Source organism: Octopus sinensis, linkage group LG2, assembly GCF_006345805.1.
Source record: "Octopus sinensis linkage group LG2, ASM634580v1, whole genome shotgun sequence".
Lineage (NCBI taxonomy): Eukaryota > Metazoa > Mollusca > Cephalopoda > Octopoda > Octopodidae > Octopus > Octopus sinensis.
In genome coordinates this window covers 184,059,310-184,074,994 of record NC_042998.1, presented here as the reverse complement: position 1 = coordinate 184,074,994, position 15,685 = coordinate 184,059,310, and the positions used below count along the sequence as shown (strand labels likewise).

The 15,685-nt window shown below is 37.3% G+C and overlaps 1 protein-coding gene across 2 annotated transcripts in view; it reads right to left on the bottom strand.

Moving 5' to 3' along the window:
• LOC115226965 (tetraspanin-33-like) overlaps positions 1–2,478 on the bottom strand; it is a 194,048-nt gene extending 191,570 nt beyond the window's left edge. The window contains exons 1-2 of one of the 2 annotated variants that reach the window (XM_036500532.1): positions 2,372–2,478; positions 772–1,388 (exon numbers count right to left, since the gene is read on the bottom strand). In XM_036500532.1, the coding sequence (XP_036356425.1) occupies positions 772–796 (25 nt within the window). In that variant the 5' untranslated portion in view covers positions 797–1,388; positions 2,372–2,478. Of the gene's footprint in view, positions 1–771; positions 1,588–2,371 lie in introns of those variants that run through there. The other variant, XM_036500533.1, reaches the window with a different exon arrangement.
• Between the last annotated feature and the right edge of the window lie 13,207 nt (positions 2,479–15,685).

Below are 15,685 nucleotides of genomic sequence, written 5' to 3'. Positions count from 1 at the left end.
ATATATATATATATATATATATCTATATATATATATATATATATATATATATATTTAAATAATGTATATGTATATATATATATATATATAAATGTACATACCTGTACACCGTTACAAATATAAGTATACAAGTATGTAAGTATGCATGCATGCACTCATACCTACTTACATAGCTCCCTATCTATCTACATACATCCTACATATATAGAAAAGCCTAAAGGCACATACACACATGCACAAACACACATACACTCTTAACCCAAAGGCTAAGAAGACCAAACAGTCATGCAAGAAAGATTTCAATACATTTTAGAATTATTAAGAATTATATTGATTTGTGATTTGTGATTTGTGATTTGATTATAACCCCTAACCCCTATGACAGCACCGACATTTCAAGTCTCACAACTTTTCTCGTGGACAAATGTTCGCTGTTGCGAAAAGTCGCAAGATCTGAAACATTGGTAATCACTGTAAGAATAATATTAAAATAATATATTAATATATACATCCGCAGACAGATGAACAGATAGGTGGAAAGAAAGAAAGAAGAAAGAAAGAAAGAAAGAAAGAAAGAAAGAAAGAAAGATAGATAGATAGATAGATAGATAGATAGATAGATAGATAGATAGATAGATAGATAGATAGATAGATAGATAGATAGATAGATAGATAGATGTACATATTCTTGCTTTCATCAACATGTGCACACTTAATATGATATGATATTGCAAAAATAAATGTAAAATTTATCCAAAATTTTGTACTCACCCAAATGTGAATTACACTCCTCCATCGTTTTTTTTATCTGTATTTTCTTCTTTGAAAGTTATTTTTGTTATTTTTTTATTTAATTTTATTTTTATAGAGTAAAGTAACTCATGATGAAATTGCTGTCTTCATAAGGGATTGAACTCTGTTCCTTTTCATATCCAATTCTTTCTTAATCCTTCTTTTCGTTTGCAATATTAAAATCATCATCTTCTACTTTCGCAATCGAAGTAACTAGAAGAATCCAGGATGTATTTTAGTCTCTTATCAGCATCAACCAATCCCAAAACCTAGTAAAATCCAATGATGCATTTCATAATATTCCAAGCATCACTCAACAATTTCAGTGAAGGCTTAAATCCATTGATGTGTTTAATCCCTTTATATCTTCCAACAAACTAGTAAATATAATCCAGAAATGTTGTTGTTGTGCTTTTTTCAGTGTCTTACCAAAACAGTGTCGTTATCCATTGTTAAGAGCAGTGCGTGTGGCAATCAACTGGATACTTACTCGCGTGTTAGTGTGTACTGATCATTGCTTTGATGCTAGTATATACTGGGTGATTAATACTGACTGGTAGTGGTCACAGATAAAACACCAGTTCATTGGACAAAAACTGATGGACCAAAAGCAAAAAAAAAAAAATTAGTAAAATGAAATAAAATAAAAAAAAACAGTAACCACTCTGGGACAGTATATCAGCTACTAGTTGAAATATTTATATACCATATACATGTATATGTACATATATTTGTGTGTATATGTGCATGAGTGTGTGCATGTGTGCATGTGTGTGTGGGTGTATGGGCATGTATGTATGTGTGTGTGTGTGTGTGTATGTAACTGACTTTATATATTTATTAAAAATGTACCTGCATTATATGTGCATATAGATAGATAGATAGATAGATAGATAGATAGATAGATAGATAGATAGATAGACAGATAGATAGATAGATTTACAGAAAGAGAGTGAGATGAAAGTATAGACTTTTATACATATATGTGTACCTGTGTATGTATGTGGGTATATATATATATATATATATATATATATATATATATATATATATATATATATATATATATATATATATATATATATCTGTATATGTGTATGTGTGTGTATGCACGTGTATGTGTGTGTATGTGAAGAGAAAGAGGGAAGGTCAATTTACAATGAACGGTTAATATACAATCTTAATAATCTAAATTAATCTGACCAATGTATTAGATCATTAGATATTTACAATATATATTGTCTTAGGGGCTTTTATGTAAACCTTTTTTTTCTTATTAGATAATTGTTTGGTACAAACTCACAATGGGACAGAAGGAATTATAAAGTGCACCCAAGTCTCTGCCACCACAATGGAAAGTGGAAGTTTGTGTATGAGTATGTCTGCATTTATGACCATGCGTACATGTGTGATGTGAGTGTGTGTGTGTGTTTGTGTATGTGTGTGTGAAGGAAAGAGAAAGAGAGAGAGAGAAGGTGAAAGAAAGAGAGAGCATGTAAAATTGATGAAAGGAAGTGGGGGAGCAGTTACTGGACAAAGGAAAAAAGTAATGAAAATAGAAAATGTGAAAAAAACTTACTTGTAATTAAGACTGCTTTTTTTTAAACGTCCTCAGAAAATGAGAAATGTGTATGTGTGTGTGTGTGTGTGTGTGTGTGTGTGTGTGTGTGTGTGTGTGTATGTGTGTGTGTGTAGAAAGATAGATAAATGAATAGATAATCAATAGATAGATAGGCAGACAGACGGACAGGCAGGCAGACAGACAGATAGTCAGGCAGACAGACAGACACACGGACGGATAGATAGATAGATAGATAGATAGATAGATAGATAGATAGATAGATAGATAGATGGATAGATAGACAGATAGATAGACAGACAAACTGACAGATTGACAGACTGACAGACAGACAGACTGACAGACGGACGGTCGGACAGACAGACAGACAGACAGACAGACAGACAGATATCTAAGTATGTAAGTACATGTGTATGTGTGTATGTATGTATGTATGTATATTTGTGTGTATATATTTTAAATAAAAAGTAAGTTAAAATGAAATCTAAAATATAAAAAAGAAAAAGAAAAGAAACTTCAGAATATAGGTTTTTTACTGTTTGTTTTCTTTGATTTAAGCAAATCTTTTGCCTAATCTTTCTCACTTTGTTCTGTTTTTTTCTTAATTTTTCACTGTTTCCGCATGTTGATTGTGCGTGTTTTAACTTCCTAATTCTTTATTCATTTAGTTTTAATTACGTTACTTTTACGCATGATAATTAGATAATGATCTACTTTTAATCTAAAAAGAAAAAGGGTGCCTGCTAAAATAGTCACATTGGTTTGTGTTAATTTTTTGAGTTCAGCGTTTGAAATATTTCAAATATTATAATTCATACTATAATTTTAAATAAAAATTGAATGATTACTTAGAATAACAAATTTATGTTAATAGAATTTGTCTTTGTTTTTTTGTTATTTTCCTCCATTTTTTTGTTTTGTTTTGTTTTGTTTTTGTGATATCACTTTGTAAATGGCTCTAATTAAGTTGATTATATCAATAGCTGCACCTTCTTTCAATAGTGCAGACACCTTGGAGAGTTATAACAATAATAATATTAAGAATTATAATGGCATTACTGATACCACCAATGGTAGTAGTAGTAAAAGTAGTAGAAGTGGAGGTGGTGGTGATGGTGGTGGTGGTGGTGGTGGTGGTGGCTATGATAGATGTTCTGTTGATGACAGTTAATGATGATAATGAAAGTATGAGGAAAGCTGATGGAGAGTTGATGAAGTTGATGATAATAGTGATGGCAATAATGCTAACACTATTGTTGTTGTTGTTGATGCCGCTGTCGGTGATGAAGAGGAGGGCAACAGAGACGACGATGGTAAGGATGATAATGTTGACTGTTGTGGTAACGGCAGTGGCGAAACTGGTGCTGTTGATGATGATGATGATAGTGACAACGACAGAGAAGACAGCGATGACGACGGCAATGAACGGGATGAAGACGATGGTGATGGCGATGATGATGATGATGATGATGATGGTGACCACAAAACTGTTGACGATGCTGTGGAGAATGACGACGATAACTTTGATAATGTAATATTCCGTAGTAATGCCTCATGTCCTCCAAAGTCTTCTCTCTTCCTAAACAGTAACATATCAGCTATTTGCCATTTACTTAATCCTCCTCCTCATACTACTACTACTACTACTACTACTACTAAATACTCCTACTGCTACTCATACTACTATAACTACTGCTTCTTCTTTGACTGCCTCCGCTGCTACACTGCTGCTATGCTACTGCATCATGTCAGATGCCTGCACATAGCAATGCAGCATGTACAGAGCTTAAAGTACATTACACATCTGCACATTTACATATATGTATATATATAGATAGATAGATGTGTTCAATAATACACACACACACGCATGCACACGTACACACACACATGCGTGCACACGTACACACACACACACACTCACACACACACTCACAAATACACTCACAGACACACACACACACAAATACACTCACACATACATACTTTACTTTACTGAGAAATTGCCTCTAATCAAGTAACAAGGCAACAAAGAGATATCTTGCTATTGTTGCAAATATATACAACCACCTCCACCACCACCACCACCACCACCAACCCCATCACTGCCAACCCCACCATCACCACCACCAACCCCATCACTGCCAACCCCACCACCACCACGAACATCGCACATGCTCCACCACTATCACCACCACCTGCACAATCACCACCACCGCCGCCGCCGCCAACAACGACAACACCACCCACCACACACACACACCTCTAGCATCACAACTGTGCCTGCTCCGCCACCCCATCTATCAGCACTGTGCCCTACTCCACCACTGTCGCCACTGTCACCACCCAGATTTGTACCACCCCTACCATCGCCACCATCGATCACCATTACCACCACCACCATCAAAACCACCCCACTACTACCTCTGGTTGTTCTGCTCGGCCACTTCTACTGCTACCATTTACACCAAATCTACTCCCTTTATCAGCACCACCAAACCCCTCTCAAAAAACTTGCCCCCCACTCCCTCTCTCGCTCTCTCTCTTTCACACATACTCCTACAGTCAGTATACATATGCATACATATGCACACACATTTATACACACACATACAAATACTTTCATACATACACACACACAAACATTCACCACAATAAATAATTATATATTCTAAGTTTCCCTACAGATGCATTCATGCTGTCATTTCCTTTTTCTTTTTGTCTCAATTCGGTCTTTTGCTTCGATCTTTTCTTCCTCTAACTCACTATCTCCCTCTCTCTCTCTCTCTCTCTATATATATATATATATATATATATATATATATATATATATATATATATATATATATAATATATATATATATATATATATATATATATCTATCTATCTATCTATATCTATCTATATATCTATCTATCTATCTATCTATCTATCTGTCTGTCTGTCTATCTATCTGTTTATAAGTGTGTGGGTATCAAGGACAAAAGTGATGCTTTAGAAAGAAACAGCTATGGGGAATCAAACTTCTAGATCAAGTTATGAAGGTCATGTAGAAAATCATAGCCTAATTAATCCATGATAGAACAGACCCTGGATGAGATGCAGTTTTGCTTTGTCCCTGGAAGAGGCAACACAGATGTAATCTTCTTAGTGAGGCAACTGCAGGGGAAATACCCGGCCAAGGATAAATTGCTATCCCTGGCTTTCATTGATTTGAAGAAAGCATTTGACATTTAGCAATTTGGTAGGCTTTGAAGAAACAAGGTGCAGATGAATGGCTCATGCTGGCAGTTCAGGTTATGTATAAGATTGCTGTAAGTAAAATGAGATTTGGAAATGACTTCAATGATGAATTTAGCATGAAGATAGGAGTCCATCAAAGGTTAGCCCTCAGTCATCATAGTCCTCCAAGCCATAATAATAATAATAATAATGATAATAATAATAAAACATTGTGTACAGTACTCAGGTGCACTACAACTCATCTAAAGTGTATGTATAATCAGGTGTAGTTTCGGCGGATTTCAGAAAGCATGAGGGCCTTAAAGGATGCAGTGTCATGGCAGTCAACAACTGACGCAGGCAGTTTATTCCATGCTTCAGTAACTCTGAGCATGAAAAAATGTTTCCGAAAGTCATGGGAGCTGTGCTGTTTTCTGACTTTGTAGGCATGTCCACGTGTGTTGGACACATGGTGATCAAAAAGGTGTTCAGTGTTGTTGTTGGTGAGGTGGTTGATAACTTTGTGGGCGTTTACCAAGTCCATCGCCAGATGCCGGAGCTTCAGTGAATCCATGCCCAGGGAAACAAGGCGCTCAGAGTATGGTAGGTGTCTGATGGAGGGTATGCGTTTGGTTGCACGTCTCTGGACAGATTCCAGGAGGTCAATGTTCTGTGCAAGATAGGGGTTCCAAACTGATGATGCGAATTCCAAGTGTGGTCGTACCATAGCTGTATACAGCTTTAAATAGATGGCTGGAGAGCGGCTAACAAAAGTCTTGTTGAGTGATGCCAAGACACCCTCGGCCTTCTTGACAATTGGAAGACTATTATGATTGTGGGCTCCTATATGCCAATGATCTAGTCCTCATAGCTGAATTTACAAGAGAATTAGAGAAGAAATTTTAAGTATGGAAGCTAAACCTAATCCTGGTCCTTAAGGTTAACCAGGCAAAAATATAGGTTTAGAAAGTAGGAAAGATTGGTACTTTCAGGGAAATGGCCTTTCTCAATATGTAGAAAATGAGTAGCTACAAATTCCATGCACTGTACATCAAGAGATGTAGTGGTATCACTGGCAGACAATCGAAGTAGGTAAGCTTCATGTGTGGTAGATACACTGAGGCGTACACAGAAACTCACCAGAAAATGAGTCTTTTAAATGCTCAGATGGTTCACTAGAAATAGTTAATAGCTTTTATAACCTAGGAGATGTAGTTAGCAAGGGATGCGGTTGCTATAAAAGTATAAAAGCTAGAATGAGAACAGTTTGAGAAAATTCGGAGAGCTACTACCACTGCTGATAAAGATCTTTTCCATTAGACTGAATGACAGGCTGTATAATGCCTGTGTTTGAACTGCAATGCTTCAGTGTAATGAGACATGGGTCTTGAATGCAGAGGATCTGAGAATACTGGAAAGAAATGAAGCAAGCATGCTCTGTTGGATGTGCAATGTGAGTATGCATGAAAGAATTAGTACTAAGGTGCTGAGTAAAAAAACTGGACACTAGAGGAATCAGATGTTGTGTGCAAGAAAGAAGACTGCACTGATATGAACATGTGATACATATGGATGTGGACAGCTGTATTAAAGAGGTGCCAATCACTAAATGTGGCTGGAATTAGTAGAAGCGTGGGGACCAGGAAGATATGGAATGAAGTGATTAAGGCTGACCTCAGGACTCTGAACCTGACAGAGAACATGACAAAGATTCAGGATTTCTAGTGATATGAGGTTCTCAAAAGAAGAGCTTCCTTCGTCAATGATACTGAGTTCTGGAAGCACTAAGTCTTGTGCTCTCCACCCACATTACAATGAGTCACCCCACTCCAATGCATTAGGCCTGTCTTTTCCCCCTGCATCCCACTTGCCTCTTAAAAACCACCCAACTATGTCATCCCTCTCTCATGCCCTCCCAACCTTACAACTGTATCATCTTTACTACTCCTGCTGTTTGCCACCCCAACTGTTGTCTGCATCCCTCTATCTTCCCAACTTATGACTCCTTACTCATCAGCCCTTCAACCCTCTCCCTTGTTTCTCCTTCACATACAATTTTACAAACTGAGTCTCCAATTCACCTTGTGCCTTGTGGAACCATCTACGTACCTTATCACCATTATCTATCCTTGCAGTTTCTACTGTTCATGCTTCTCTCTCTCTCTCTCTCTCTCTCTCTCTCTCTCTCTCCCTCTCTCTCCTACAAGATGTGTGTAGCCATGGAGTTTCTTCAAAAGAACCTGTAACTGCCCCCATTTCCTAAATTAAATCTCATCATCCACTAGCATGAAGTTGATACCCCATTTCAGGGTTTGTAGTTTTGTGAGCTGCATGGTGACCTCAATAGTTCTGGTTGCATGAAAAACAAGTTGTTTGGGATTAGGAAAGGTATTCAGCTGTAGAAACCATGCCAAGACATTGGAGCATGAAGCAATCCTTGAACATATCAGGTCCTGTCCAACACATGCTAGCATGGAACACAGACATTAAATGATGGTGTATGTGTGTGTGAGTGTGTGTGTATACATATGTAAAGAGATTTTCTTAAATCAAAACTTATTAATTATATTTTAAAATTCTGTTGCTTCATGAGTTTATTTGGTTAGTGTATTTTTGTCGTTGCTGACTTTTCTGATGAAATAGTTACATTTGAACTCTTGTTGAAATTGAACTGTTGTCATCGTTTTGACAAAAATTTTGGTCCTATGGGGAGGAAAATTGTTTTTTGCACAACTATTTGGACTGTTTGGTACCTGTTGAGGTTAACTTTGCCTTTCATCCTTTCAGGGTTGATAAAATAAGTACCAGTTGAGTACTGGGGTAGATATAATTGACTTAGTCCCACCCCTGAACTTGCTGACATTGTGCCAAAATTTGAAACCAATATATATGGTGTTTTTAAACACAACACATTCACAAAAAATATAATCACCAGACAAATACCGCAGTAAGTTTGCTTTTCATGGTGCATCTACATTAAGTATGTGACACGGGTGGCTATTTTAATCAAATACTCATCTGGCCTTACATCTATTCAATAGAAATATTTCCTGGTATTTTACTTATAATAACTTCAATGAAATGCTGGACTTTGGAAATGATTCACATACATTTTAATGATGTTACTCATTCATTGATTGAATTCTAAAGAATTCTGATTGGTTATTATTGTTACATCTTTTACAAATTCCAGAAAGGATAGTCCTGTCCATAGCTTTTATAGTTTCTACACCACTGGAATCTTCCATTACTAAATTACTTTATAAATATTTAATAACTTAACCTAAGCCTATATTTTCCATATCATTGATTCCTGTATTTTTTTTGTTTTTTCTTTTTGTGATATTTACATTAACTGAACTGACGATAGGAACAATGGTACACTTGCTTAGTTTTCTGCTTCAAGTAGCAATATCTGGTGTGCTGTTGATACTGGTATTATTGTTTGGCTTTATTATGGACCTGATTGAACAGAACTATAGTGAGAGACATTCCACCCATTCACATCTTGTTTTGTTTTTAGGCATAACAGACTGCATTAACTGTGTCCTTTCATTCTTTTAAAATAGCAAGACGCAATTTGAAAAAATTTAGCTTCTATTTCTAGCGGGTCAACTAATGACTCACTCAGCTCAATATTAAGTATATTGTTTTTGTTGCTGTTTAGCTCTAGGTCAGCCCTGATGAAGCAAAGTTATGGTCAAAGTTATTCCAACTGGAACTTCCTCATTTTTGTTTTTCGTTAGAGATAGAGTATCCAGGCCTACATTAACCAATCTGTGTTATTTTTTTCTTTTTTCAGAAAAATTCTTGGGTGTAATTCAAACGAGATTTAGTAGATATTTCTAACAGATTATGTGACCAGTGCTTTTCAACCTTGTTGCTGGAGTGGAACCCCAAGGAAACATTCCACTGGCTCGAGGAACCCCTGTGCAATAATTTAATAGTCTTATGCACACATATCTGCACAGGAGAATTAAAAATTACTGTCGATTTTAGCATTTTTGTAACTTCTTGCGGAACCCCTGGACTGTACTGGTGGAACCCTAAGGTTCCGCAGAACCCTGGTTGAAAACCACTGATGTAGACAGTCCCTTATTATATGGTGTAGTGGCATTAGTTTTAGTAGTGATGCTAGGGAGATTTGTGGTCTTACTTCTCTACAAGTGCAGGTTGTGGTGATGGTGATCATGGAATTTTCTACCAATATTCCTCACCATTAAATATACATGAGTATTCATGCAGGCTTGGCTGTTTGGTTAAATGTTTATTTCGTAACAATGTGGTTAGGGATTCAGATCTACTGCATTCACTATTGTAGCTGGTGGGGTGGGGTCTGCCCAAGGCAGCACTTTTCATCCTGTTGTAGGCTATTGCTGTAGGCAATATGTATTTTTTTTGGTGGGGGGGATGTTTCGGAAACATTTTTTCACGTTAAGAGTTGCTGAAGCATGGAACAAACTGCCAGCATCAGTTGTTAGTTGTCGGAGCACTGTATCCTTCAAAACTTCCATGCTTCCTGAGATTCGCCAACACTACACCTGATTTTCTCCCCTCCATACACACGCTAGCATGTATCTGACTCATACACTGTTCCCTTCCCAGACATTTGTACATTACTGCATATGCTTTATATGCACTTTTGACAAGTTGTGGTGCACCTGAGCACTGTATACAATAATTTCATTATATTTCATATATAATTTCATTATATATTATATTATAAACCTTAAGGACATCTTGCAGATTTTTATAGTCCCAGATATCATGATCATTTGTAGCTTATGAATTAAGGATCTGCATTCTCCCTCCAAGATTCCAAGTTCGGCCACCCTTCAATCCAGATGGGTTGTTGTTGTGTATCCAGCTGCTCCAATAATAACTGATATGAAGCTGAAAGTGTATCTTGGGTACTGGAATTTTAAACTCCTTATCAATGGCCCCCAGATGTCCTCTTTCTCCTTCATTTTTTAAACCATATTCATGTTGAGGAGCAGCTGATTTCCACAACAGAACATATCTTTTCCTTGTGTTGTATTTTAACTTGGTAGTTATTTTAATTCTCAAGTTCCATCAATATCCTTTTGACCCATCGTTCTCAATTTGGTCAACTTTGTTTTTAGGTATTCTTTTTTGTTATCCTAAGAGCACCATCCGAGTGTGATTGTTGCCAGAACGGCTATCTGGCCTCCGTGCCGGTGGCACGTAAAAGACACCATTCGAGCATGATTGTTACCAGCATCGCCTTACTAGCACCTGTGTCGGTGGCATGTGTAAAAGATTCGAGCGTGGTCGTTGCCAGTACCACCTGACTGGCATGTAAAAGCACCCACTACACTCTTGGGGTGGTTGGCATTAGGAAGGGCATCCAGCTGTAGAAACTCTGCCAGATCAAGATTGAAGCCTGGTGCAGCCATCTGGTTCACCAGCCCTCAGTCATTCGTCCAACCCATGCTAGCATGGAAAGCAGACGTTAAACGATGATGATGGTGATAATGATGTTCCAGATTGTTCTGGTCACTATATCATGACTCATGAGAAGACATTCTCTCACAGTTGGCAATAATGTGGTTGATGTCTTCTGTCTTGGTCTTGCACAGCCTACGTTTGTTGTCTGTCAAAGTTTTCTGCCTTTTATGCTGCAGGTAATTGGTGAGGATCTCTTATTCTTGGATTGCATGTATGTATGTATGTATGTATGTATGTATGTATGTATGCATGTATGTATGTATGCATGTATGCATGTATGCATGTATGTATGTATGTATGCATGCATGTATGTATGTATGTATGTATGTATGTAGGCATGTATACATGTATGTATGTATGAATGCATGTATGAATGTATGAATGTATGTATGCATGTATGTATGAATGCATGTATGTACGTATGTATGCATGTATGTATGTACGTATGTATGTATGTATGTGTGCATGTATGTATGCATGTATGTATGTACGTATGTATGTATGTATGTATGTGTGCATGTATGTATGTATGTATGTATGTATGAATGCATGTATGTATGTATGTATGTATGCATGTATGCATGTATGAATGCATGTATGTATGTATGAATGTATGAATGTATGTATGCATGTATGTATGTACGTATGTATGTATGTATGTATGATTGTATGTGTGCATGTATGTATGCATGTATGTATGTACGTATGTATGTATGTATGTATGTGTGCATGTATGTATGTATGTATGAATGCATGTATGTATGTATGTATGTATGCATGTATGCATGTATGAATGCATGTATGTATGTATGAATGTATGAATGTATGTATGCATGTATGTATGTACGTATGTATGTATGTATGTGTGCATGTATGTATGTATGCATGTATGTATGTACGTATGTATGTATGTATGTATGTGTGCATGTATGTATGTATGTATGTATGAATGCATGTATGTATGTATGTATGTATGCATGTATGTATGTATGAATGCATGTATGTATGTATGAATGCATGTATGTATGTATGAATGTATGAATGTATGTATGCATGTATGTATGAATGTATGTATGTATGTATGTATGAATGCATGTATGTATGTATGAATGTATGAATGTATGTATGCATGTATGTATGTATGTATGAATGCATGTATGTATGTATGAATGCATGTATGTATGCATGTATGTATGTATGTACGTATGTATGTATGTATGTATGCATGGATGGATGGATGGATATATGTATGTACTTATGTACCAATTCTTCCATTCCAATTCTTCCATATGCCATTATGCCATTCTCTTTTTTGTCTTTGTACATCCTCTTCTCAGTCACTTTCCTTTCTCTCTCCTCCTCTTCTTCTATCTATCTATCTATCCATCTATCTATCTATCCATCTATCCATCTATCTCTCTATCTATCTATCTATCTATCTATCTATTTATCTATATTCTTGTGTGTATATACATATAGATAGATAGATAGGTATGTAGGTAGTTAGATAGATAGATAGATAGATAGATAGATAGATAGATAGATAGATAGATAGACAGACAGACAGACAGACAGACAGACAGACAGACAGACAGACAGACTAACTGACAGACAGACAGATAGAATGATTGACAGACAGACAGAAAAATAGATAGATAGACAGACAGACAGACAGACAGACAGACAGACAGACAGACAGACAGACAGATAGATAGATAGATAGATAGATAGATAGATAGATAGATAGATAGAGATATACATGTATATCTAAATATATAAATGCATACATATTACCATCAACATCATCATCATCATATTTTAACATCTACCATTTCATGCATCCATAGATTCAGAAAGAAATCATTGAGGTAAATATTATATGGATAAATGTCCTTCCCTCACCAATCCCCTCTTGTTTCCAAATACGATAATATTTTCCTATGCCTGCACATGTTTTCATGGAAGTTTGAAAACAAACAACACTGCTTGAATGACAAGTGTTGCTTGTTAAAAACTACTGCGCGATGGCGAGACAAGTAGACTCGTGCACACACGCGCACACACACATGCACACATATGCACACACACACACACACACACTACACACACACACACACTACATACACACACTGAATACATACATGCATGCATACACACTCACACACACATATATATTGTGGTGCACCTGAGCACTGTATACAATAATTTCATTATTATTATATACACACACATACATAAGCACACACACACACTACACACTACATACATACATACACACACACACACCATACCCACACACTTACTCATATACACATACTCACACACATATACACAACACACATGCACACTCACACACACACACATATTTATATATATATATATATACACACACCACACACCACACATATACATACCCACACATCACATACACATACATACACACATACACATACATGCACACACACATACACACACACACATACACACCACATACATACACACTCACACACATATACACACACACACACACGTGCCCACATACACGCACATGTACATGCATATAGCCATACATATATGATCTGCTTACAAAATTCACTTACAAGACTGTTACTGGCCTATGGCTATGGCAGAAAACACCTGCCCAAGGTGCCATCCCATGAGATTGAACCCAAAACCACATGGTTGGGAAACAAACTTCTAAATCAGTGGTTCTCAGTTGGGGTCCATCTATCCTTTGGGGATCCATATAACATTTTGCCATTAAAATTTATGAGCAATGAAATTGGTTATACTTCTATATTACACAAAACATCTGAACTATCTTTTTTATACAATTCCTAATAATATTTGATTATAAATATATTATACCCTGTACTTGAGGTAACCTTTTGAGTCAAGTACACCAAAATAAAAATCAAATGGAAATTGTAGTAGTGATCCCTGTGCCGGTGGCACGTAAAAAGCACCATCCGAACGTGGCCGATGCCATCGCTGCCTTGACTGGCTTCCGTGCCAGTGGCACGTAAAAAGCACCAACCAATTGTGGCCATTGCCAGCCTCGCCTGGCACGTAAAAAGCACCCACTACACTCATGGAGTGGTTGGTGTTAGGAAGGGCATCCAGCTGTAGAAACACTGCCAGATCAGACTGGAGCCTGGTGCAGCCTTCTGGTTTCCCAGATCCCGGTTGAACCATCCAACCCATGCTAACATGGAAAATGGACGTTAAATGATGATGATGATGATATAGGATTTTTTAAACAACAACTGGTTATGGGGGCTCACCTGAGTAAAATAGGAACCAAAGGGGGTTGATAGGTAAAAAAAACAGTTGAGAACCACTGGCCAAAATACATGTGTGTGTGTATGTGTGTGTGTGTGTGTGTGTGCGGAGGCACATGGTCTAGTGGTTAGAGTAGTGGACTCACAGTCGAGAGATCGTGCGTTTGAATCTCAGACTGGTTGATGTGTGTTAATGAGCGAAACACCTAAGCTCAACGCTGCTCCAGCAGAAGGTAATGGCAAACTTCTGATGACTCTTTCGCTACAATTTTCTCTCACTCTTTCCTCCTGCATCTAGTAGCTGATCTACAATGGACCAGCATCCTGTCCAGTCAGGGAACCTATATGCAAATGAAACCAGGAAATTGAACCTTATGAGCCAGGCATGGCTCAAGAAGGAACAAACAATAATATGTATATATACATATATATTGTATAAAATATTGTCGGTAAGGTCAAAACAATGTGAAGTAAATGCATGGTAAATCACAAGGAAACAAATATGTACTATATGTTCTACACAATGCTTCACAGTAATTATTCCATTACACACATACACACACACACACACATAAAGATAAACCTCTGTACCTGGCTTTCATTGATATGGAGAAAGCCTTTCACAGTGGTCCCCCGATCCCTTATCTGGTGGTCAATGAGGAAACTAGGGATAGATGAATAGTTAGTGAGAGCTGTGCAAACCATGTACAGGAATGCTGTCAGTAAGGTGAGGGTTGACAACGAGTACAGTGAAAAATTCCGGGTAGAAGTAGGGACCCACCAAGGTTCAGTTCTCAGCCCCCTACTATTTATCATAGTCCTCCAGGCAATAACAGAGGAATTCAAGACAGGATGCCCCTGGGAGCACCTCTATGTTAACGACCTTACTCTAATTGCTGAGTTACTATCAGAACTAGAGGAGAAGTTTCAGACGTGGAAGCAAGGATTAGAATCGAAGGACTTAGAGTCAACCTAGCTATAAGCAAAGTTCTAATAAGTAGGAAGGCAGACAAACCACAAATCCTTTCAGGTAGATGACCCTGCTCGATCTGTAGAAAACGCGTAGCTAGAAACTCTATATGATGTACCCAGTGTAAGCTATGGACACATAAGAGGTGCAGCAATATCAAAGAAAGGCTAACTGGGAAGATAGTTTTTGTATGTGGCAGATGCTCAGGAGCAATAAACACTGAAAATGTGCAGAGAACAACTTCTGCCACATTCCAGGGAGAAAAACTAGAAGTAGTTGATAGCTTCCATTACCTAGGTGACCAAGTCAGTAGTGAAGGAGGGTGCGCTGAAAGTGTAGCTGTTAGAATAAGAATAGCTTGGGCAAAGTTC